The 25,781-nt window shown below is 41.5% G+C and overlaps 1 protein-coding gene across 1 annotated transcript in view; it reads left to right on the plus strand.

Moving 5' to 3' along the window:
• Positions 1-3,599: 3,599 nt before the first annotated feature.
• thsd7aa (thrombospondin, type I, domain containing 7Aa) overlaps positions 3,600-25,781 on the plus strand; it is a gene marked incomplete at both ends in the record, with an annotated part of 204,039 nt that continues 181,857 nt past the window's right edge. The window contains 4 exons of the mRNA XM_084080528.1: positions 3,600-3,666; positions 7,039-7,133; positions 7,989-7,995; positions 9,336-9,380. Of these exons, the coding sequence (XP_083936654.1) occupies positions 3,600-3,666; positions 7,039-7,133; positions 7,989-7,995; positions 9,336-9,380 (214 nt within the window). The remainder of the gene's footprint in view (positions 3,667-7,038; positions 7,134-7,988; positions 7,996-9,335; positions 9,381-25,781) is intronic.

Below are 25,781 nucleotides of genomic sequence, written 5' to 3' on the forward strand. Positions count from 1 at the left end.
AAAACGTTTCTTTATTGTTCCCGATTTATTCATTATCTCGCCCCACACACATTTTAGTTCGATCCTTCTCCCTACACTGCGTTCCTCTTCTTGTCATCCATTTTTGTTTTCCTGTTTTTTTGCCTTTCCTTTTGCTTCCCTGGTGTTTTCCATTGTTGTCCAAAGAGAAGAGAGAAAGTAAACCGAAGTTAACTTTTCTCTCAGGTCAACCCGGCCTCCTTTTTTCTCCTTTTTTCTCCCTCAACACTGTTATTGAAATTCCAAACGGCCATTTAATTCAGCGTTCACACATCGTCATGCTTGACACAGTGTCTGGAAAGTGTGTGGAAATTAGGCTAGTGCCGCCGGCCTGAATTCACCATTGTATCTCTCTCTCTCTCTCTCTCTCTCTCTCTCTCTCTCTCTCTCTCTCTCTCTCTGTCCCTCTCCCTCTCTTTATCTCTCCCTCTCCCTCTCTCTTTCTCTCTCTCTCTCTCTCTCTCTCTCTCTCTCTCTCTCTCTCTCTCTCTCTCTCTCTCTCTCTCTCTCTCTCTCTCTCTCTCTCTCTCTCCTCTTGTCCTAATCTCGCTTCCAATTCTCTCCACTCATGTTCCTGCCTCAGCGTTGCCTGTCTGAATGTGTGGTGGATGTTTTTAGTCCAAAACAACAGAATGTATCGGGCCTGAGAGGCTGTACTGTGCATTCAGACTGATTTCCTATATATGATCACAGTGGTATGAAGCAGACACTCCAGGATACTTAAAACACGCACGCACGCACGCACGCACGCACGCACGCACGCACGCACGCACGCACGTGCACGCACGCACGCACGCACGCACACACACACACACACACACACACACACACACGTCATTAAGATCCTCTTCATACTGAGTGGATTTATTATGTTTCATCATTTTATTGCTGTTGTGTTAAATCAAATGTCAAACTCATTCAGTGCTCATCTCCTCCATAACTGTCATGTGTGTTTCTAATGACCAGAGAACAGCTGTGTGTGTGTGTGTGTGTGTGTGTGTGTGTGTGTGTGTGTGTGTGTGTGTGTGTGTGTGTGTGTGTGTGTGTGTGTGTGTGTGTGTGTGTGTGTGTGTGTGTGTGTGTGTGTGTGTGTGTGTGCGTGCGCGCGCGCACGCGCGCGTGTGTGTGTGTGAATTGATAGAAAATAAGTATTTTTTGGGGTGAACTACTCCTTTAATATACAGTTACAAGTACAGCAGTGCAATAAAAAATAGATGTGATTAAAATAGATCAAAAGGAATAGAGAATAGTGAAGATAAAAGAACAGAACAGACACGCCCACATGTTGATGGACAGGACAACGGTTGTGTGCCTGATGATAACATTAGTTCCAGATGAAGACGGCTTGCAGAGCAATATGTCTGCTTCTTAACGATACCGCGTGGGTTTGCAGATCTACCATAGAGCTACAGATCTACCATAGCAAACGTTATGTTCTGTTTGGTTGTTATCGTCCTTTGCAGACTAATAGATAACAGCTGCGACGATAGGATTTTAACCACTCCCTCTTAATACATTAAGCATTATTTTACACTTTGGGCTATTCAAAAATAGCAGATATACAAGCTCATAGCGCGGCACCGAGTGCCGCGCTATGAGCTTGTAGATCAGCTATTTTTGAAAAATTGAGAAAATGTGTGCACATTTTTTAATATATATATTTTTAAAGCGAACATTTGTAACTCAAATCTTTGCTTATGGGGGGTCCCTGGAACAACATATTTTGAGATGGGGGTCCGCGGCCTAATACACATACATTTTGAGGTCCTTGACATTTAAAAGTTTGAAAACCACTGACATAGCAACATAAGTTTAAAAAAAAAACAGTTTTTAGAAACTGATTTAGAAGACATTTTGTAGAATCGGAACCTCAGGCCTTAATGGGTTAAACATAGCAGATCTACAAGCTCATATAGTGTAGATCTGCTATTTTTGGAATAGCCCAAAGAAATCTAAAATGACACAGATGCGTTCCCGGATCTAACGGTCTGATTCCTTAAAGGTTCCCTGTAATGATTCCTATATACTCCTATACAGTATATATATATACCTGTACTGGTTCTCTAAGGGAGGTACAGGGACTCTCTGGTTCTCTTGGGTTATTTAGGGTTTTGGGGGTTCTTTATGGGTCTGTAACTCTGAGAGTGTTCAAAGCGTAACACAACAAAAGCTTGTAGATCTGCAATTTGTTTGCAATTTTAGCACAAAATTGAAAGTAAGCGGTGAACTGTGTCTGTGGATATGATAACTATTTAAAGGTATAAGTGATATTTTTGGGTTAAAACAAAAGTTTTTTTGTTAAAAGGTTAAAGCACTATATTCTGATAGTAATCATTGCTATAGAGTGTTTGTTCAGTAACAGGAGTCTCCCCGTCTCTCCAGCTCTTTAATAAACAGAAAATACATTTGCCGGTAGGTGTCAAAATCTCAGTCAATCATGATAAAGTACTCACTTTTATGCTTCTTTTTTTAGTGTTCCAGTTCCAATTTTGCCTGCTCATTTCTTAGTGTCATCACTTCTATATCCTGATTGAGTTCTCTATCCTGATTGGATAAACTTGGAGAGACAAGGAGACTCATTTTACTGAACAAACACTCTATAGCAATGAGTACTATCAGAATATAGAGCTATTTAACACTTATTTTAACCAAAGAAAATCACTTACCCTACCTTTAACCAATGACAAGTATTAACAAGGATTGGATCCATTGGAACATTTTATTTTTTATTTTTCTGAAAAGTAACAGTTTTGGTCATACAAGGTTTCTACCTGACAACAACAATATCTACAGTGCTACAGCTGGACAGAGGGTTTTTATTTGTATTTTTATGACCATTATATAGAGAGACAGCTGGTCACTATGTATGAGTTGACATTCAACACAGACATAGTCTCCAGAGTCACCGTGGATGAGGGGACTCATAAAACATTCATATTTCCACAGTAATACGCAATGGTGTAAAGCACATTTACTCAAGTACAATACTTAAGTACAATTGTGAGGTATTTTTTACTTTACTAGAGTATTTCCAATTGTCAGCACTTTTACTTCTACTCCACTACATCGCAGAGGCAAATAGTGTACTTTTTACTCCACTACAATTATTTGAAAACTTTAGTTACTTTGTAGATTTTGATTATTATTACAGAACATACGTTAACCACTTTCAGCCCTATAAATATATATAGCCTACATTTCGGCCATTTGAAAATAGCAGATCTACAAGCTCACAACGCGTCGCATCGCGACGCGTTGTGAGCTTGTAGATCGGCTATTTTCAAACATTTTAGTACTTTTACATTTGGTAGCTTAGGTATATTTAGATGCCAATACTTTTGTACTTTTACTCATTTTGAAAACAGGCATTTTACTTGTAACAGAGTATGTCTACATTGCATCATTGATATCATACTTCTACTCAAGTAAGAAACATTTGAGTATACTTTTTTTCTCCACATGTTGAAATGGCACCGTGCGTCTTGACAGTTCATCATCATGACAGACCTAACAGTATACTGGATGCAGGAACGACCAATTAGTTGTGTTTGGCAGCTAGCCTTCAAAGGAAAGTGTGAAATATGCAGAATGGAAAAAAGGAATCAGTGCTGCTGGTCAACAACACAATGAATGCTGCCATGGAGAAATGTGACCTCCTGCTGAGCTCTGAATATTTAATTAATACATCCCTGAAAACGTGTAGCTTCATAAATATTAATTGCTTGTAATTATGTCGCCCGGTAGAGCCCGGCGAGGCTATATCAAAATGAAAGAGAAAGTGAAATTAGATCCAAAAGAAACTGTTAAACCCCCTGTTAACTGCAAACAATTTGAAAATACCTATTTAGGGACATAATGACTGAGCGGCTGTGTGGTCTTTGAAATAATATAATGTTTTGCCTTAGGCTGCATACTTTTAAGTGAAAACGCACGCGCGCACACGCACGCACGCACGTACGCATGTACGCACACACACACACACACACACACACACACACACACACACACACACACACACACACACACACACACACACACACACACACACACACACACACACACACACACACACGTAGATATATAATGATTTTAAGTGGATGCACTAAACAAAATGTTGTTGCATGTTCCTGCAGTGACAATAAACATCTTATCTTATCTATGTGTCTGCATATCCTTAGATGACAGTCAGAATATGATAGGCTATATCTATCTAGTTGACCTTGTACTGTGAACTCTAATTCCTTGTGCTTTTTTCTCTGCAAACTTCTAAATAAAATATTCAATCAATCAATCAATGAATATGTGGTCTAAATCAGGAGTTCTCAACCTTTTCAGGCTGCGACCCCGCAAAATGATCATATTTGAACTGGGGACCCCCCAACATAATCATATTTAAACTGGGGACCCCCCAGTCTGACAAGCACTTGGAATTGTAGGAGTTGAGGCATTACATTTTGTTTGACTCAACTCACAAGGCGAGGCGTTGTGAGCTTGCAGATCGGCTATTTTCAAAATGTTTGCCTCTTGTGTTATTTGACCAAAGAAAATAGGTATTAAAAATATGTTAAAAGTTCTTAAATTGTCAATTCGCTGTCATCTGGGACCCCCCCATGTTATGTTGAGAACCACTGGTCTAAATAACAGTTGTCAGGTCAGATTTACAGTGCTGGCACAGCAAAGTCCACGCTGCCTGACTGTAAACATTCTGTACACGACTTGAGACTTGGTGTGAGATTTGATCAAAGCCTTCCTGGAAACCCTATAGACTTAGGTTTATAGGTTTAGGATCCTCTGTTTGAATAGATGTTGGCACCACATCTATTCAAACGGGGTTTCGGCGACCAAATACGTTTATCAATTTGATAGCCGATGTACAAGCTCACAATGCATCGTATCGCAACACATTGTGAGCTTGTAGATCGGCTATTTTCAAATGGCCTAAATATATATAGGGGCTGAAGTGGTTAATGTATGTTTTGTAATCATAATCGAAATCTACAAAGTAACTAGTAAGTAGTACGTTTTCAAATAATTGTAGTGGAGTAAAAGTACAATATTTGCCTCTGAGATGTAGGCTAGGTGGATATAGAAGTAAAACATTTTTTTTACCATGTATTTTTGAGTGAAACATGTCATCTTCAAACATCAAACAACACATGTCAACAAGGTCACAATGACCTTGTTGACATGTGTTAAACCACACCTGAAAACCCTCTGTGATTAGCAACCATCAGGGGACCAATCATACTGGAGATAACTATTCTGTGAATACTTGAAAAGGTAAGATAATCCTTACTGGGTACTGGGTAAACGAGTTAAGTACAGTACTTGAGTAAATGTACTTAGTAACTTTAGACCACTGATTATAGTCTCTCATAGAGATAACATGAGACTACATAGCACATAACAGCCAGGGACGTGCACAGATAGACTCTAGGTAGTGCTAGAGCACTTGCCCTCTTGACCAGAAGTGCCCTTTTGAAAAAAAGGGGAAAAAAGTGTTTTTTTTCCAGTTTACAGCAGGGGTCTTCAACAGGGGGTCCGGGACCCCTAGGGGGTCCTCAGAGTTACTACAGGGGGTCCACCAAATCTTTATGTGATATGATTTTTCTTTTTACCATAACCACTCGAAACCTAGCATCCCTTTTCTGAGGAGAAATTTAGCCAAAAATAGCAGATCTACAAGCCCAAAACGCGAGGCGTTGTGGGCTTGTAGATAGGCTATTTTTGGCAAAGAGGTATAGGTGTAGAGGGAAAAAAGAGCATACCAAGTAAACAAAAAAAAGTATAATCTTAAACACACACTACTAAGTTAGCCGGCGGTTCCGCGCGCCGCGCAAGGTGCCCTTTTCTCTTTACTTGAGCACCTGCACCTCAAAGTGTCTGTGCACGCCACTGAATTAACAGCATAGAGATAACATAAGACTACATAGCACACAACAGCATAGAGATAACATACATAAGACTGTTATAAAACATCCTAGTCTCTCACAGAGATAGCGTGAGACATTAATCTCTGGGCTGTCACTCATATACAGAAAAAAACATAAAAAGCCCTCCTCTGTGTTCGCCTGACAGCCGTATCCGTGGTAACAGTGAAGACTGTATTAAATCAAGCGAAGGCCTGTTGTGTGTGATGATGCTTCTTCTTCCAAATGAGGGATAGAGGGGGCGTGGCGCCCACAGCGCCAATCGTTAGGCTGTCGGCGAGCTGGTATCTGGGTGACGCACACACACACACACACACGCACGTGTGTGCGTACGCACACGCACACACGCACGCATTGCACACAAGCGCGCACGCACACGCGCACACACACGCGCGCACACACACACGCACACACACACACACACACACACACACACACACACACACACACACACACACACACACACACACACACACACACACACACACACACACGGATGGACAGCAGGACTCTAAGAACAAGGACGGACAGGAAGTTCTGATCTACTCTGGGCGTTCAAATTGCATGCATGCAATATTTGATATTATATATGTCATTTATAATATTTCAACGATGTACTTAAGATCAAGTCAAAACAGTATCAAGTGATATACGGTATACTGTGATGTCAGACTGTTTTCACATTGTTAATCTAAACACTGCAAAATGCATTGTGTTCTACAGGTAGAGAACATAATGTCTTTTGATATAAATCATTATGTTATAAACCATACATACTTTACGCGTACACTTTAAACACACACTTCAGCCCTATTTTATACCTAGGCTATTTGAAAATAGCAGATCTACAAGCTCACAACGCGTCGCGGTGCGACGCGTTGTGAGCTTGTAGACCGGCTATTTTCAAGCATTTTAGTACTTTTACTTTTGGTACTTTAAGTACATTTTGACGCCAATACTTTCGTACTTTTACTCAAGTACATTTTGAAGTTCCGGACTTTTACTTGTAACAGAGTACTTCTACATTGAAGTATTGATACTTTTTACTTGAGTAAAACATTGGAGTACTTTCTCCACCACTGCTGTCCAGGTCAGGTGGAGTCTGGACAGAGTGTGGTCCAGTCTGGACAGAGTGTGGTCCGGTCTGGACAGAGTGTGGTCCGGTCTGGCTGCAGAGACACGTCGGTCAGACGGTGCCAAATGGATCTTAACATCTATAATGTTGGTTTATACGGCCGGTGTACAAGATAACAGCGCTGTTAGCTTGTAGGTCACTTCTGTTCTTGGCAAGCGACGTATAGGCTAAGGCTAAACACACTATAAATCAGGCTTCTTGGTCCAGTTTACAGTGTATATATATATATACACGTTAGGGCCTGGGTTGGAACCAAGCCTCATTTCATTTGAAAATTGCAGACCTACAAGCTCACAACGGGCTGCCTTTGCGGCGCGTTGTGAGCTTGTAGGTCTGCTATTTTTTTTTAGATATTTGGTATTGACAGTAAAAAGCAGTCCCAGTGCAGATACAACTTAGTTTAATAAGCGTAGAGTCTAGATGTACATGAGCTGTTTGAAGTTGTAAGATAAGAGTCATTGATTGATTCCCTACAAATAAGGAACAGAGTGTATTCCCTTATTTATCTGTTCAATGAGGAACAAGTCTTTTAGTTTTTAAAATAAGGGATGATTCCTTATTACAAGGGATGATTGGCAACCCTACTCACAACCCTACTCACAACGGGTCACGTATATTGTATACTGTAGTGTAGATGCTCTCTCTCTCTTTCTCTCTCTCTCTCTCTCTCTCTCTCTCTCTCTCTCATGATACAAGAGAAATGTAAAGGATGGACAGAATATACTAGGCTACTGTGTGTGTGTGTGTGTGTGTGTGTGTGTGTGTGTGTGTGTGTGTGTGTGTGTGTGGTGTGATTGAGCTGTAGATGCCAGACAGTGTTACGGATGAGGATTGAATTGTGTTATTATTATAGAATCAGTTCAAAAAAGACAAATCTCTCATCTCTCCTCTCCTCTCCTCCTCAGTATGGAGGTCTGTTAGGTCTACAATAGAGCAAACATCACAACACAAAGTCATTACACCCAATGAGCAGTGAATGTCTGCATTGTAATGATGTGTCTGTGGGGCCATTAGTTCAGACAGGAGCTGGTGTGCTGCTGTGCTCGCCTTGCTTCTCATTAAGGGAAATACTAAGTGTCAGCACAACGTCACTACCACACACACACACACACACACACACACACACACACACACACACACACACACACACACACACACACACACACACACACACACACACACACACACACACACACACACACACACACACACACACACACACACACACACACACACACACACAATGCGGGAATGCAACAAGTATCGACTATTTTTTCATAGCGATTATTCTATTGATAAGCATGTATTTTCAAATCAACGTGAAGAATTTCCGTTCCGTTTATATAGTTGACTAAATCAAAATGTCTAATACTAGTGTATACCTTGTAGTTAAAGAATAGCAATGTCACAGTGTGACCACACACTGTCACTGTTTGGACATGGCCTATCAATGGTGCACACTTGTAGGGTTATGGACAAACAGAAAACCACCAAAAAGCAGAGTTTAAAGTTCTTTATTTAACCCATTGAGACCTGAAGCCGATGTCTCATAAATCTCTACAGAATTCTGAAAAAACGTATGGTTCTATATCAGTGGTGCTCAATCTTTTTCATGTCAAGGACCCCCAAAATGATATGTATTTGGCCGCGGACCCCATCAAAATATTTTGTTCCAGGGACCCCCCAGAAGCAAAGATTTGAGTTAAAAATGTTCGCTTTAAAAAATATGTATATTCAAAGATTTGCACACATTTTCATGATTTTTCAAAAATAGCAGATCTACAAGCTCATAGCGCGGCACTCGGTGCCGCGCTATGAGCTTGTAGATCTGCTATTTTTGAATAGCCCAAAGTGTAAAATAATGCTTTTTAGCTCAAATCTAAAAATGACACAGGTCCAGGTCTTAATGGGTTAAACAAATCATTCTCTCTCTCTCACCGTGGCTCTACTGGATCCTAAAAGAGTCAGGGTGGGGTTCAAGTTAATGTATAGGTTTGTCAGGAGACACACCTGCAACCACTCACTGGGACCAAATTGGACCAAACCATTTGGCCTTGGGTCCAGGAGGGTGTTGTCTGTGTCAAAGCAGGACACTGAAAGCAACAATACACCACACATGCAATTGCATCACTGGCGAGTAGGTTGCTGCATGCCCTCCACCTCCTGTGTTTTTGGGGAGGTGGGGGTTCATAGTTGTTCTAGTGGAGGCTGACTCACACATCCTGTGTGTGCGTCCTCTGTTTGTCTCACAGTGACTCAGTGTGAGAACCACCCTCCTGTTGTCAGCGAGGGAAGAAGTACTCACACGCTTTACTTAAGTAAAAGTATCAATGCTGCAATGTCAATATTCTCGGGTATAAGTCCAGGACATAAAAATACAGGACTAAGTTAGAAGTCCTGCATTCAAAATATACTTGAGTAAAAGTACAAAAGTATCAGCATCAAAAAAGCTTCAAAGAGTCAAAAGTAAAATTAGTCATTGTGCGGAACGTCCCATTTTACGAGTTCAAAATGTATTAAAGAATATTTTGAAAATAGCCGATCTACAAGCTCACAACTCACAGCTGTTTTCAAATGGCCGAAATATATATATACGGCTGAAGCGGTTAGTGTGTTTTTTAATAATAATCTAAATCTACAAAGTAACTAAAGTTTTCATATAACTGTAGTCAAGTAAAAGTACATTTTCTTCTAAGATGTAGTGGAGTAGAAGTAAAAGTATTGACAACTTTAAATACTGAAGAAAGTAAAAATAAAAATACCAAAACATTGTACTACTCAAGTACAGTTGAGTACATGTACTTAGTCATATTATTTCCACCACTGCCTGTTGTCCTGGGCTCACATCCACATCCAGAGCAGAAACATAGAGAGAGAAAGTTCCGTCACGCAAAAGCAGGCTGCTCTATGTGCTGTATAGTTCCAAACATTGGAACTATCTCATTGAGTTAGACAGAGCATTTCCTCATTCCATCCTTACGATGGGAGTCTATGCTAGCGTCGTCACTCTCATAGTTATATCACGCTGGTACAGTGCTGCTCACGTTTTGCTCCAGAGGAACCTTCACACCTTGACCCTCATGCTTCCTCACATTGTGCTGCCCGCCCGCCCGCCCCTCGGACCCCTCTGCCTGGTGACCCTCAGGAGGGCTTTAGTTTGGAACGGCTCCATTCCGCTCTCTGTTGTGGCCGAGTTTCACCTCAAAGTGGAAACTTTGTCCTGAAGCCCTTAATTGTTTGAGTTGCTGCAGTGATTGATATCTTCTTCCTGTTGCTTTTTAAGCAGTTTAACCCACTGTACCCTGACCTCCACCGTTTGACTCTGATCCACCCTGACATCACGTCTGTTATTATTATTATTACACTGCAGTTTTGTGTAGATGGAGTTTATAGGTCAGCAGTATTTAAGTACATTTTATTTATAGAGAGCCTTTCACAGACAATGACAGTCACACAGCACATGCACAGGCTTGGTCACCTTGAAACATTGTGAAAATGTGTGCAAATCTTTCAATATATCATTTTTTAAAGTGAACATTTGTAACTGTCAAATGTCTCAACAAATGTCTTATTTTTTCTGAAAAACTATTGTTGCTACAGTATATCAGTGGTGCTCAAACATTTTCATGTCAAGGACCCCCAAAATTATATGTTTTTGGCCGCCGATCCTCATCAAAATATGTTGTTCCAGGGACCCCCCATATGTATTCAAAGATTTACACAAATGTTCAAGATTTTTCAAAAATAGCAGATCTACAAGCTCATAGCGCGGCACTCGGTGCCGCGCTATGGGCTTGTAGATCTGCTATTTTTAAATAGCCATTGTATAACAATAATGGTTTTAGCTCAAATCTAAAATGACTGTAGTAGGAAATAAAAGAAGGTAGAGGGTGTGATCAAACAATCACAGTTTTAAATAGTCACAGGCCTCTTTCCTGGGGAACCCCTGGGATACTTCTCAAGGAAACCCTGGCCTGGGGGTCCTCGGACCCCACTTTGAGAAGCTATAGTGCCATTTCACAAGTTTTTCACAATGAATGCAAATCTTTTGAAAATAGCCGATCTACAAGCTCACGACGCGTTGCACATTATGAGCTTGTGGATCTGCTCATTTCAAATAGCCAAAGTATATATAGGGATAAACTGGTTAATGTATGTTTTGTAATAATAATAATACAACATCTACAAAATAACTAGTAACTAAAGTTTTCAAATACTTATAAGTACAACATTTGCCTCTGAAATGTAGTGGAGTAGAGGCAGAAATAATCTACAATTGGAAATACTCCAGTAAAGTAAAAAAACAAACAACAACTTCAAAACAGTACTTGAGTAAATGTATGTAGTTACTTTACACCCCTGCTAGCTTTAGCATTCCCTTAGCAGTGGACTAATAAGTCCCTTCAAATTGCTTGTGTAGCGTCTGAACTTTGGGCTTCAACCTCTAATCCTATTTTAAACATGATGAACTTTTTAATAAGCTCCCTTGTTTCTCCTGTAATGTCAAACCTCAGAGCCTGACCTTTACCATGTGCTGTGTGTATTACAACTAGAACTACCCACCCAGGTTTATATAATAGACATTCTTCTCCATATACCAAGGTCCCTTCATATTCCATTCTTTTGTGGGTTTTTTTCGGGTTCCGTTGTTCGTTTCATGGTTAATCCCTGTCTTAAAAATATACTTGATGCATGATGACGTCATATGAAAGGTCATGATTATAGAAAACAAGTGAACCAGGAGACCTGGTACTGCCAGACCCCTAGTGGTTGAAATCTGAATGGCCGGACTTCGCATGACGTGTGTACAGAGGAAAAGAGGGACAGACCGACCGACCGACAAAGCCTCATGTAGGCCGACCCCCTGGGTCTGGCAATAACTTAATGGGTTTAACATGAGCAACAATGACATCACTGTCCAATGATGACATCACTGTCCAATGATGACATCACTGTCCTATGATGACATCACTGTCCAATGATGACATCACTGTCCTATGATGACATCACGGTCCAAGTGCTTAATGAAAATACTTTTCGACTCCCCATGTGCTGTCGTCACGCTCTGTCTGTCTCCCAGCATGCGTACTTAAGCCCCTTCAAATGATCCAGAATGCCGCAGCACGCTTGGTCTTCAACCAACCAAAATTCCCACATGTCTCCCCCCTTCTCCTCTCCCTCCATTGGCTCCCAGTTACTGCCCGCTCAGAGTACAAAACACTGACGTTGGCCTACAAAGCAATCAAAGGCATGGCACCCCCATATCTTCAGAGCCTGATCCAACCCTGCAACCCCTCCCGCTCACTCAGATCAGCTAACACAGGGAAGCTGTCTGAATCTTCCCTAAAACACGCTCCATGTCCTAGACTCTTCTCTCTTCTCTAAAACACCCTGGACAACGCTCCACACGTCCTAGACTCTTCTCTCTTCTCTAAAACACCCTGGATAACGCTCCACACGTCCTAGACTCTTCTCTCTTCTCTAAAACACCCTGGACAACGCTCCACACGTCCTAGACTCTTCTCCCTTCTGGCTCACAAACTGTGCAACAAACTCTCCATTGCAGTTAGAACTGCAGACTCACACCCAATTTTCCACCGTAATCTGAAGACTCACCTCTTCAGAATTCACCTTAGCCTTGACCACCATGCAGTCTTATGCAAAGGTAAAAATAAAAATGTAGATGGCATGTTATTTAGACAGATGCCAGGTTAGTTTGCAGACCTGGAATCCTATAGTTTGCATAGTCTCATTGTACATTACTGAGGCACTGACACACTGTCTCTCTGCATTTGATGCATGTGTTTACCTTGCTTACTGTAAGTCGCTCTGGATGAAGCGTCTGATAGATGCCTACGTTGTAAACTCTCTGTCTGTGTGTCTGTCTGTCTGTCTGTCTTCATAATTCCCCACGGTGGCAAATTATTATGTCGGCAAACCTGCACATTCCACTGACCACAACCTCATGTATATTAATGAGATGTTAATGAGATGCTAATGAATGCACTCGTGGGTCACAAGGAGCATCTTATCAGAGCGACCTCTTTGAGGGTCTCTAATCAGTGATTCTGCTGCTCAACACAGAGCCCTGCCCGAGGCTGCCATAAATATTAACTCTCTGATATGCAGCTGTTTGTCACAAACACTACGGATTTATATAGAGCTTTTTTTATATATAGACGCTCAAAGAGGCTTTACCATGTAAGGAAACAAAAAGCACAAGTAATTTTGTCTAAGAGTAAAAACCATAAGAACAGTAATTGTAAAACTCCTTTCTGTGTGGAGTTTGCATGTTTTCCCTGTGTGCTCTAGGCCAGTGGTTCTCACACCTTTTTCATGTCAAGGACCCCCAAATTGACACTTATTAGCCCGCAAACCCCCATTTGAAAAAGATATGCCAGGGACCCCCATAAGAGAAGATTTTTACAGCTCTAGCAGTGATTCTCAACCGTTTTAATTTCAAGGACCCCCAGTTTGACATGCATTAGGCTACAGACCCCCATTTAATGGTATTTCTATCTCTGGGACCCCAATTTATATAGTAAAATCAATGTTAATTTAACTCTCAGAGTTACAGACCCGTATGGGTCCATTTGGTTCACTATCCATCATTTAGCTGAGGACCCCCTGGAACTCCCTCAAGGACCCCTGTGGGTCCCCGGACACCACTTTGAGAACCAATGCTCTAGGGTGGGTACCCTAACAAAAAACATGCAGTAATCCTGGTCTCTATACTGCCTCCCCCTGGTCAGGCGGGGCGCCTGATGGAGGGGAAAATAACTGGTTGGAATAACGCGTTCCTTCCACGCGCTACGTCCTACCGGGGAAACTAACTCCACCCTGTCAGGTGATAAGAAGCGGCTTGTCATGCTCCTCATGCATTGGAGGAGGCATGAGATCAGTTCTGGGCTCTCCCTAGGCTTGCAGAGGAAGAGTAGCGCCTAGGATTACATAGGCAATTGGCAACTGGGTGAAAACATGGGTTACAATAATATTAGATGCAATTTACATAGCACTTTTCTAAATAGGGTGGGGGGGGGCAGCTTTGATGTGAGCTGGGAGTGAGTTCCATAGGGTGGGGGGCGGCCATTGAGAAGGCCCTGTCATATCACCCCAGGTTGGTTTCTTTGTCTTGGGGATGTCCAGATTTGGAATTCCAGAATTGCAGTATTGATCATTATACTTAACCCATTAAAACCTGGAACACATCTGTGTCACTTTAGATTTCTTTGGCTATTCAAAAATAGCAGATATACAGGCTCATAGCGCGGCACCGAGTGCCGCACTATGAGATTGTAGATCTGCTATTTTTGAAAAAATGTGGAAAAAAAATGTTGGGATTTTTTTCCAAAAATTGTTAGGATTTAGAAAAACATTTAAGAATCGCCTCAGGTCTTAATATTAAGTATTTTAAAAAAGTGTTTTTTTCCACCACTGCCAGGTTTGGTCCTGACATATACTGTATGTCACATACAGTAATGTATGTCAAAACCTTACTGTATATGTCACATACAGTACTGTATAGCTCCCCAGGGATTGTTGTTGTTTGTTACGGGGCCACAGTCAATAAACCATAACGGCTTTGTTATCAAACCATATAAGGGTCTTGTGTTATCATGGTGGCCAAACCATAGCATACTGCGCTTGCACTTTGTGGGGGGATACAAAAGAAAAGAGAAACGAGACAAAGTGCTGATGTCCACAAATATTTTCTGCAGAGAGAGAGAGAGAGAGAGAGAGAGAGAGAGAGAGAGAGAGACAGAGAGAGAGAGAGAGAGAGAGAGAGAGAGCACGCTCTGTGTTGCATGTTAAGGGGGTTGTCCCTGCGTTCACCCTACCAGGCAGCCAATCGCGGCCCTGGGATCCATTCATCTCCCGCTCACACCCAGTTTTGGCAACCGCCCTCCCTCTACCACCCCCCCCCCTCTCTCTCTCTCTCTCTCTCTCTCTCTCTCTCTCTCTCTCTACTACATCCAGGTCTCCCAGGAGCACTTGGGGCATTGTGGGTATAATTCCACACACCGCCAAGACAATTAGATTCGCTCTCGTTGAAAATCACTGTGGCTCCTAAATGAACACGTATGGAACACCCCTCCAATACTTTGTGTAGGTGTCCGTAACCTACACTTAACCGCTTAAGCCTTATATATATATTAAAAAAAACATTCAAAAATAGCTGATGTACAAGCTTATAATGCATCGCGATGCGACCCGTTATGAGCGTTTAGATGTTTTGTGTTGTTTTTTTTTGGGGGGGGGTGGGGCAATGGGGGGAATTCGACATGCCCAACATAGGGACGCCAATGTGATTTAGATTTCATTTTTATGTATTCAATTTGAGGTTCAAATAAAACACGACATATAGACATGCCTCAGAACGTCAAGGATTAAACACGACGTATTTCCATTTTCATCCTTGGCCTCCGACAAATGTAACAGAACGACAAAGAACTGGCATCAGTACATAGCATTTAATACACTGCAAAGACTCACACAATGCAGTGCAAACTATAAATAATGTATTTTTGTAGTTCTTAATGGTTAACCAGATGTTGTCATTGGATTGTGTTATAACATCCTAAAACCACTCATCCATGATGTACAACCATTATTAGCCAATTAGCCGTTGTTCCTCGTAACAATGGAGGGATATTTTGTTTGTTTGTCAGCGTTGTTGAAATGCATTATTTATGCTGGAAGACTGCAGTTATCAAAAGCCTCGCCAACGCAGGCCGCGTCGCTCTATTGTTAAGCCGCCGCGCCGGTATAAAAGAGCCAATTAAAATGTGTTTTACAGAGTCACAGAGACACAAGGCATCATCTGTTACTCGTGTTACTGTGAAAAAGTTCTCTGGCTGGGTTTATTTTTTACAGTAAGAGCCATTGTCTGATGGCACCGCACGACGGGACAATGTACTGTAAGCCAAGCTGAAAATATACTGTATTTTAACACATTTACACTTGTATGTGTTTTATTATATTTCAACACCTTCTTCTATCTTTAGAATCCTCTGCAGCATGCGGTTGTTTTAGATTCATATCCTCGCAGAAATCTCCATAAAAAAAGAAAAAAAAATCACATAAAAGTAGTGAAAACATCAGATCTATAAGCTCACAGCGCATCGCGATGCAACACGATGTGAGCTTGTAGATCGGCTATGTTCACTATTTTAAAATGTGTTTTTTTTTACCATAATAATAATAAAAAAGGAACCGTTTTGGACGGATACAGGATAGGTGGGCACTATAGGGACATCTGGGCACCTCGATGTGAAATTGGCTTTTTTGTCCAAAATGACTGCAGGTTTTGTAGCAATTTGTAGCAATTGTGGACATATTAGACCTTAATCGTCGAATGTTTAACCACTTGAACCCTAACATCCCTTTTCTGAGGAGAACTTGAGCCAAAAATAGCAGATCTACAAGCTCACAACGCCTCGCAGCGCGAGGCGTTGTGAGCTTGTAGATCTGCTATTTTTGGCAAAGAGGTTTGGTGTAGAGGGGGGAAAAGAGCAGACCACGTAAACAAAACAAAGTTGAATCTGAAACACAATTGTATACAATATAGAGTAGGGGGTCCCTGCTTCATCTCTCTCTCAGCTAGGGGGTCCTTGGGCTGAAAACGTTGAAGACCCCTGCTATAGACCAATGGTTTTCTGTGAGGCTGTGAAGGTTTTAATTGGCCGATGTCACCCAGAGAGCTGATAAAGCGTTTGGGTCGTGCCGATATGAACAGTAATACAATTATTCCCTGTTTCAATCAGTGGCTCTGTGCCGTAATCAACTACTCTCTGGTTTTAATCACATTATCTAGGCTCCAGACACAAACAAGAGGGGCGGCACCGGGGAGGGGGATAGGGGTTCTCTCAGGGGTCCGGCTGTGCAAAGTGATTGGGGCTTGGCAGGGTGTTTGTTGGATGTGATTGCGGTGATGTTTGTGTGTGATTGTTGTGCGTTTGATGTGCGTTTGTTTGTGTTTTACAACATGTCCGTCCGCCTCCCGCGTGACGCGCAGCAGTCAGTGTGCCACGCTGTGTGAACACACACACAGCTTTATCTGTTTTTATGGTTCAATTCAACTTCTAATCAGGTGTGCAGCGGCCACCATGACACTACAATAACATAGCAGTAGTAATAGTAGCATCACAGTGTAACGTTACCTGTGGTCTAGCGCTGCTGATGTCAGAACTATATATAGTCTTACCTTGATGCCCTCTATCTTGTTCTGAATCAGGCAGGATGATTGTATAGACTATCGTCTATACAACCATCTGTCTTTGTGTTCTGAGCCAGTGTACTGTACGTCCTTATTGTGATGTTACTGTTGTACCTACCTGTACTAGTTCTTGCTCATTTTATGTTCCTATGTGTCTCATCTGTTTAAGAAAGTAGGTAGCTTATATATGTCACTTTTACCTTAGCGCTAGGTATGCTCTTAGTTGCTTGTTTTAGAAGAGAATGCACTTCAGACTTCTGGAGATTAGTAGTTTTTCTTGCCTACCTATGTTGAATGCACTTATTGTTATAAGTCGCTTTGGATAGAAGCGTCTACTAAATGACTAATATAAGTCTGTCTATCTATCTATCTATCTATCTATCTATCTATCTATCTATCTATTCGTCTGTCCCATGTGACTCACAGCGTGTCGGCTGTGTTGAGTTTTCAAGACAAAAGAGGAACGTTTCTCTTCAGCCATGAGTCAAAATGTTGCATTTTGCCTCTGACTGACTGACTGACTGACTGACTGACTGACTGACTGACTGACTGAACCTCTGCGTCAGCAGGCTGAACCACTCCAACCATCAGGCCTACGTTTGAGGAAGTGACCGAGTTTGTTCCCATTCAACAAAAAATAATCGCAATGTTTTTTTGCATGCTATATGTCATTGTTTCTCCCACAATAGCCACGCTGTAGTACAGTGAATGCAGAATAAGATGAACAGTGTCTTTCTGTGCATGGTCCGCAGTCTCTCTCTCTCTCTCTCTCTCTCTCTCTGTCTCTCTCTCTCTCTCTCTCTCTCTCTCTCTCTCTCTCTCTCTCTGTGTGAGCACCATGCAGCACATGGTCCTGGGGGAGAGCTCAGAATTCCATTAGAGCTCACATAGAGCAGCCATGGTGCATATATATCACTGCAGGCCATGAGGCGGTTATTACTCAAGCCTGCTCCATGAAATGATAGTTTAAAATTAAATATTAATGCCGGTTATTGTCTGACGACGACAGACTAATGTGCTGCTGGAGTCACATTGTGGACGTCAGCAATGTCATTGTCCCTGTGCTGGCCCTGGACTCAGCCTTCTGACTGCATGGGGAGAGGGACAACACACTGGATACTGTAGGCTGCATGGCAGTGGTGTAAAGTAACTAAGTACATTTACTCAAGTACTGTACTTAAGTAAAATGTTGAGGTATTTTTGGGCGGTGCAACCGCCCCTATATGTGAGGTTTGGACATCGATCCAAATTGCACCCCCCAACCCTGCGCTGTGATTGGCCACCAGTGTACCCCCCTAACCCTGCACCGTGATTGGCCACCATGACTCTATTCAGGACTGTGATTGGCTAGAAACACATGACACATGTGCATAGCCTTGTAAATAGGACTATCACTTGAAAAAAAAAACAATTTTATGTTTTTTTTGTAAGTGAATCACTTCCATCACTGTGATGACCACTGTGACCACTGTGACTGTGTGATTTTTACTTTACTGGAGGATTTCCAATTTCATCTTCAATTGAGCAGTATTTCTCCAATTGTTTCCACTCCACTACATCACAGAGGCAAATATTGTACTTTTACAAAACATACATTGAACCCTGTTTTATATATAGGCTATTTGAAAATAGACGATCTACAAGCTCACAACGCGTCACGATGCGACGCGTTGTGAGCTTGTTTGTACTTTTACTTTTGGTATTTAAAGTATATCTGGATGTGAATAATTTTGTACTTTTACTCAAGTAACATTTTGAACACAGGCCTTTTACTTGTAACAGAGTATTTCTACATTGCGGCATTGATACTTTTACTTAAGTAAAAAATGTGAGTACTTTTCCCACCACTGTCACTATGCTGGCCCTGGCTTCAGCGTTGTGACTGCAGAGGAAGCGGGAGAACAGACTGTAGGCTGTAGGCTGCATGCTAAATGGACTGTGTCTTTCTATGCAGTGCTTTTTACCCACTCACTCAGATGTAGCTTTTACAACGTGCTTCACATTTGACACTGCGCTGTAACCGCTGGAACATGGTTAAATGTTATGTGCTCTATATCTATACGGTGCACACGTTCACTCAGACAGACGCTGTGGAGGAAACCATGCAGGAAACCAGCAGCCCACTCGTCAGGAGCACTTACATCACTCCCAATGTTCTGCTATACTCTCAGTGTTGGAAAGTAACGAAGTACATTTACTCAAGTGCTGTACTTAACTCATTAAGACCTGGATCTGTGTCATTTTTAGATTTGAGCTAAAAAGCATTATTTTACACTTTGGGCTATTCAAAAATAGCAGATATACAAGCTCATAGCGCGGCACCGAGTGCCGCGCTATGAGCTTGTAGATCTGCTATTTTTGAAAAATCGTGAAAATGTGTGCAAATCTTTGAATATGTATATTTTTCAAGCGAACATTTTTAACTCAAATTTTTGCCTCTGGGGGGTCCCTGGAACTAGATATTTTGATGGGGGTCTGTGGCCAAATACATATAATTTTGGGGGTCCTTGACATGAAAAAGTTTGAGCACCACTGATATAGAAACATACGTTTTTCAGAAAACTGTTGGGATTTAGGAGACATGTAGGATCGGCTTCAGGTCTCAATGGGTTAACTCATTCAGTGCCAGACTTATTTCTGGTCGTGTTTGCCCAGTGCCAAATATTTTCGTTGTCTACCCCTTCTCTATGTATTCTATGTGTTTACCTTGTGTATTATAAGTTGCTCTGGATAAAGAGTGTCTGATAAATGACTACATTGTAAATTGTAAATGGTTTTAAATGGCTCAAGGACACTTCGACATGTAGCCAGGAGAAGGAGCCTGGGGGGAATCGAACCGGTATAAGAGATAGGAAGTGTACACACACCACAGGTTATTTATAAAGAACATACTGCATACATGTTGATGACTCATTTAATACTGTGTGTGTGTGTGTGTGTGTGTGTGTGTGTGTGTGTGTGTGTGTGTGTGTGTGTGTGTGTGTGTGTGTGTGTGTGTGTGTGTGTGTGGGTGTGTAATATATCTCATTCCATGGCTGTGGGTGAATTCAGGGTTTATCATCCCAGCCAAGAGCCTGAAGGCAAAAGTGCAAATGAGACACAATCAATGGATTCTAATCCTCGGTCTGTGTAGTGAACAGACTGTACTTTGTATATTGTAGTGTGTATATTGTAGTGTGTATACTGTAGTGTGTATACTGTAGTGTGTAGTATCAGCCCTGGACAGCTGCATGTGTGAAATACTGCTTGTGTACGATAATGTCTGCTGAGATGCTGAAGGCTTGTTCACCTCAACAGATAAACACCTCAGCAACAACCGCTAGGATGGCAGAGTTATTATTTTTATCGCTGACGCCCAATTCATTACATCACCTGTAGCAATTTCTAATGCAACTGATGTGTACACAATGTTTGCCTAGTCTTGTATCTTGCCCTTGGACAATACGTTAGACCAGTGGTTCTCAAACTTTTTCATGCCAGGGACCCCCAAATTGATATGTATTTGGCCGTGGACCCCCATCTAAAAATATTTCATTCCAGGGACCCCCCAGAAGCAAAGATTTGAGTTACAAATGTTCGCTTTCAAAAATATATATTCAAAGATTTGCAAAAATGTTCAAGATTTTTCAAAAATAGAAGATCTACAAGCTCATAGCGCGGCACTCGGTGCCGCGCTATGAGCTTGTAGATCTGCTATTTTTGAATAGCCAAAGTATAAAAGGTCATAAATATTCTGATGCTATATTTACACATTTTGCTGGGTACCCCCTGGAACCCCCTCAAGTACCCCTGGGGGTCCCCGGACCCCACTTTGAGAACCAATGCGTTAGACCTCCGCTCGCCGCTCTCTCAGAACAAGGAAGCAGAACACTGTTTCTGCGGGTGTGAATTCAGCTCTTTGTGGTTGTATTTGTACACAAACCCACTTAATGTACAGTTAATGTATTTAACTACTTTTATATCTATACTTGTTCTGATTGGTCTTTCAACCGCGCTAATCCCAGACAGTCCAAGTGCAGAGGGCCAAGCAAGGGTTGTTTCAGGTAGTCTAAGTATTGTCATGCTCTATTATGCTGTTTTCATCTGACACCAAATTGTTGTGATTTCGGTTGACCGATCATGTGAAGAGTCTCTATTTAACTAAGGGTGGTGAGTGATGTTTCAATTGAGTCGCGTGCGCGCAGAACAAGATGACACCAGGCAGTGTCACAGGACAAGTTCTGAAGTGCAATACACACATAGAGAATATACAGTATAGAGTACAGAAGTCCTGACGTCACTCGTCCACCCCCTGGTTCGTAAAGTCATTTCTCTATGGAGAATAACATTGGGTCATCTTAGAATCGTCTCATATAAGAATTGTTGTCCAAAAATAAACAAACTGTGTCAGCGATATTGTCAGGGAGGTGGTTCTGTATGGTTTATGATAGTCAGTCACTCATATTTGATACAGTCTGTTTCTGGCGAAAATTAAACTAATTCGTCGGAAGTAACATTATCGTTTTCTAACCGTCAGTTGATGCTTCATATCCATAAGAGTCAAACCTCCGGGGTCATATGTTTATTTTTGGAACACAGTTCTTATATGACCCGATATTAAACACGTCTATGGGCATTCAGAACGAGGGGGAAAAACCACAACCCAGGTAGGATGTGTAAATTACGTCAGACTTCGGTGCTCTATTGGACACTGACGTGACCAGAAGATATGAAAACAAGGACAAGAACAGAATGGATAGAAATAGTCATCGTATCACGGGTATTAATTGTGCTTATTATGTAGATGAGTGATTCACCACATGTGCGAACTGGGTCAAGCAGATAAATGTCATAATTCATCACACGTATATATAGGGCTAGAGTGGTTAATGTATAACTACAGTATGTATGTTTTGTAATAATTAACCAGCAACTAAAGTTTTCAAATAATTGTAGTGGAGTAAAAGTACAATATTTGCCTCTGTGATGTAGTGGAGTAGAAGTAAAAGTACTGAAAATTGGAAATGCTCCAGTAAAGTAAAATTACCTCAAAAGTGTACTTAAGTACAGTACTTGAGTAAATGTACGTAGCTACTTTACACCACTGCTCGTAAACGTTGCCGGTCGCGCTGCATGCTGTCATCTCTCATCACCCCCGTGTTCGACGTCGTGATCCCGCCCCCACACCCTGAACTACCTGCCCCCCCCCCCCCCCCATCTTACCCCCCCTCCCCGCTATTCCTCCCACATCATTAGAAAGAGCGCAACGGAGCACATTAATATTTCAATAAAGCCGTATGCTAATTCGACCACATTAATATACAACAGTCAGCAGCAGTGCGGTGCATTTGAAGATTGTGCGTGTGATGATGATGATGATGATGATGGAGGTCCTGTTATGAATATTAGAGAGAGAGGAAGAAGTCATCACAGTGTGGGGGGTGGGGTGAGAGTAGTGCTGGAAAAAGTACTCAGATATTTTACTTAAGTAAAAGTATCAATACTGCAATATAGAAATACTCCGTTACAAGTAAACGTCCCGGAATTAAAAATTGACTTGAGTAAAAGCACAAAAGTATTGGTGTCAAAATGTACTTAAAGTACCAAAAGTAAAAGTACTAAAATGCTTGAAAATAGCAGATCTGCAAGCTCACAGCGCGTCGTGATGTGACGCGTTGTGAGCTTGTAGATCGGTTATTTTCAGATAGCCTATGGTATAAAATAGGACTAAAGTGGTTAATGTATGTTTTATAATATAGTAATTGATATTTGCAAAGTAACTAGTAACTAAAGTTTTCAAATAATTGTAGTGGAGTAAAAGTACAATATTAAGTAAAAGTACTGAAAATTGGAAATACTCCAGTAAAGTAAAAAATACCTCAAAATTGTACTTAAGTACATGTACTTGAGTACATGTACTTAGTTACTTTACACCACTGGGTGAGAGAGAGATCCTTTATTTTATCTGTTAGACAAACTCTCTATAGAACCGATCCGTTACACCTCCTCTCTGCTGTGCATAATCGTGCGGAAATATATGTAAGTTCTAATCTGGTGTTTGGTTGGAAAGCGAGCGGTTATCTTCTCCTGGGCGAGATAGAGATTAATCACATCTCATTCAATCAAACTCCTATATAGGGGAGCTTTCATCTGACGACACACACACACGCACACACACGCACGCACACACGCACACACACACACACACACACACGCGCGCACGCACGCACGCACGCACACGCACACACGAAAGCACACGCACACGCGCACGCGCATGCACACGCGCACACACACACACACACACACACACACACACACACAAAGAGCGCCCGAGGAGCTTGCAGATACTGTGAGCTTTAATTGAAATCCTGAGTTCCAGAGATCACATCATCTTCAGTTTATCACAGAGCGCTGAGACCAGTGGATGACGCACAACAAGGCAACATGTCTTTACTGTCTTCACATCAATGACACCATCAAATCCTGTTGTTTTATCTCATTCAATCCAGGAAGGCATATACTGTAACATTTTAGATTTTTTTTTAGTTGTTGCTTATAACCATTACGTTATACTTTGGGCTATTCAATAACAGCAAATATACAAGCTACGTGCTTATAGATCTGCTATTCTTTTGGGAAAAATACTGAACTTTTTTGCAAATCTTTTTTTTTAAACGTATGTTGTTATAATCAGTGGTGCTCAAGCTTTTTCGTGTCAAGGACCACCCAAAATATGTCCGCGGACCCTCATCTCAAAATATGTTGTTCAAGGATAAAATTTGAGTTACAAACGTTGGCTTAAAAAATATTCAAAGATTTGCAAAAAAAAAAAAATTCACGAGTTTTCCAAAAATACGCACTACGAGCTTGTAGATCTGCTATTTTTCAATAGCCAAAGAAATCTTAAAATGACACAGATGCGTTCCCGGACTGAATGGATTAAACTCAGAGAGCCAATATCTCTCCCAATGGAGATCCGCCTTTTGCTGGAACTCTGGACTGTTTTAAGGCTGCCTTGAAAAGACATCTATTCTCTCAGGCTTTAGGCAAGCAGTCGTTTGTTGTTTCATTTGTTTGTTGGTTGTTGGTTGTCCTTTGATGTAAAGGGTCCTTGGGCTTCGTGAAAGGAGCTATATAAACTCAAGCTATTATTCTTAGTCTTGTTACAATTGCATTCATTTGTAGTTGTGTACACTCTCTGCATTATAAATGGATACATTAACACTGAGGATTTCACTGTGTACGGTTCATGGAATATGAAGGTTATGAATCAATCCTGTAGTTTTTTTTTGTTTGTTTGTTTGTTAGATCTGTAGATTCAACCCAGTCCAAACAATCTATGAACCCACCAAACAGTGATGTCTGCAAAGAGAAACAATGTTCTAAGACCTGCAGGTATAAGGTATTCTTCCTACAGTGTGTGTCTTCCTGAGGCTGAATACAGTGGCATCACTACGTCACACAGAACAGAACAGAACAGGCACTACGCCATCCTTCCAGCCTTCCTTGTCACGACCAGAGGAGACTGTATTATACCATACAGACATAACGACTACCAGAGGACTCTATTGTACCATAAAGATGTAGTACGCTTGGACAAAACGCCTTACTACCGGATTAAGAGAGAGCACCAATTATTTGACCTCATCTCAAAATATGTTCTCCTCAAAACACTTAAACACATCTTCCACGATTAAAGAAACAATAGCAGATCTACAAGCTCATAGCGCGGCACTCGGTGCCGCGCTATGAGCTTGAAGATCTGTTTTAATAGCCAAAGACATCATAAAATGACACAGATGCATTCCTGGTCTTAATGGATTAAGAGAGAGCACCAATTATTTGACTTTCAAATTCAACCTCAAGGAGAGGCATTAAGCAAACCAAACTTGCGTCCATGGATAATCGTCACCTCAATGTTCATTGGTGTTACTTGTCTTAATGGTATAGCCTAATGTACTTGTTTTGTTCTTTGTGCTTATATATACTCCAGTAAAGTAAAAATACCTCAACATTGTACTTAACACATCGGGTGCCGAACACGGTCTGAACCGTGTTTTCAGTCTCTTTGTTTTTTTTCGTTTTTTTCCACACGGGAGGGGCTGGAGCTTCTCAGAATCACCCACGGTGATTCTGAGAAGGAAGGGCCTTATAGATCACCATTCCAAAAAACATGGCTCCCCATCCGCTTCTTCTCTAAAACCCCTTTAACTCCGAAACGTTTTACGTTGGGGAAAACAACTCATTTTGTATGTGCGATCGCTGCGCCATTGTGACCCGCGTGAAAGATGCTATCGTTCCAGGCGTTAGCCAGGACCATTGTGCTAAATGCACGCATGCTTTGTTTCACATGGATCGCTCGTCGTGGAGTCTACAGCTTAAACATCGTCGCGCAGCTCAACGGTGAGATTTCTGGCACCGAATGTAATCTGTTATTATAACATTCTGGCACCGAATGTGTTAAGTACAGTACTTGAGTATGTGTACTTAGTTACTTTACACC

The sequence above is a fragment of the Gymnoscopelus microlampas genome (genome assembly GCF_963454915.1).
Source record: "Gymnoscopelus microlampas genome assembly, chromosome: 15".
Taxonomy (NCBI): Eukaryota; Metazoa; Chordata; class Actinopteri; order Myctophiformes; family Myctophidae; genus Gymnoscopelus; species Gymnoscopelus microlampas.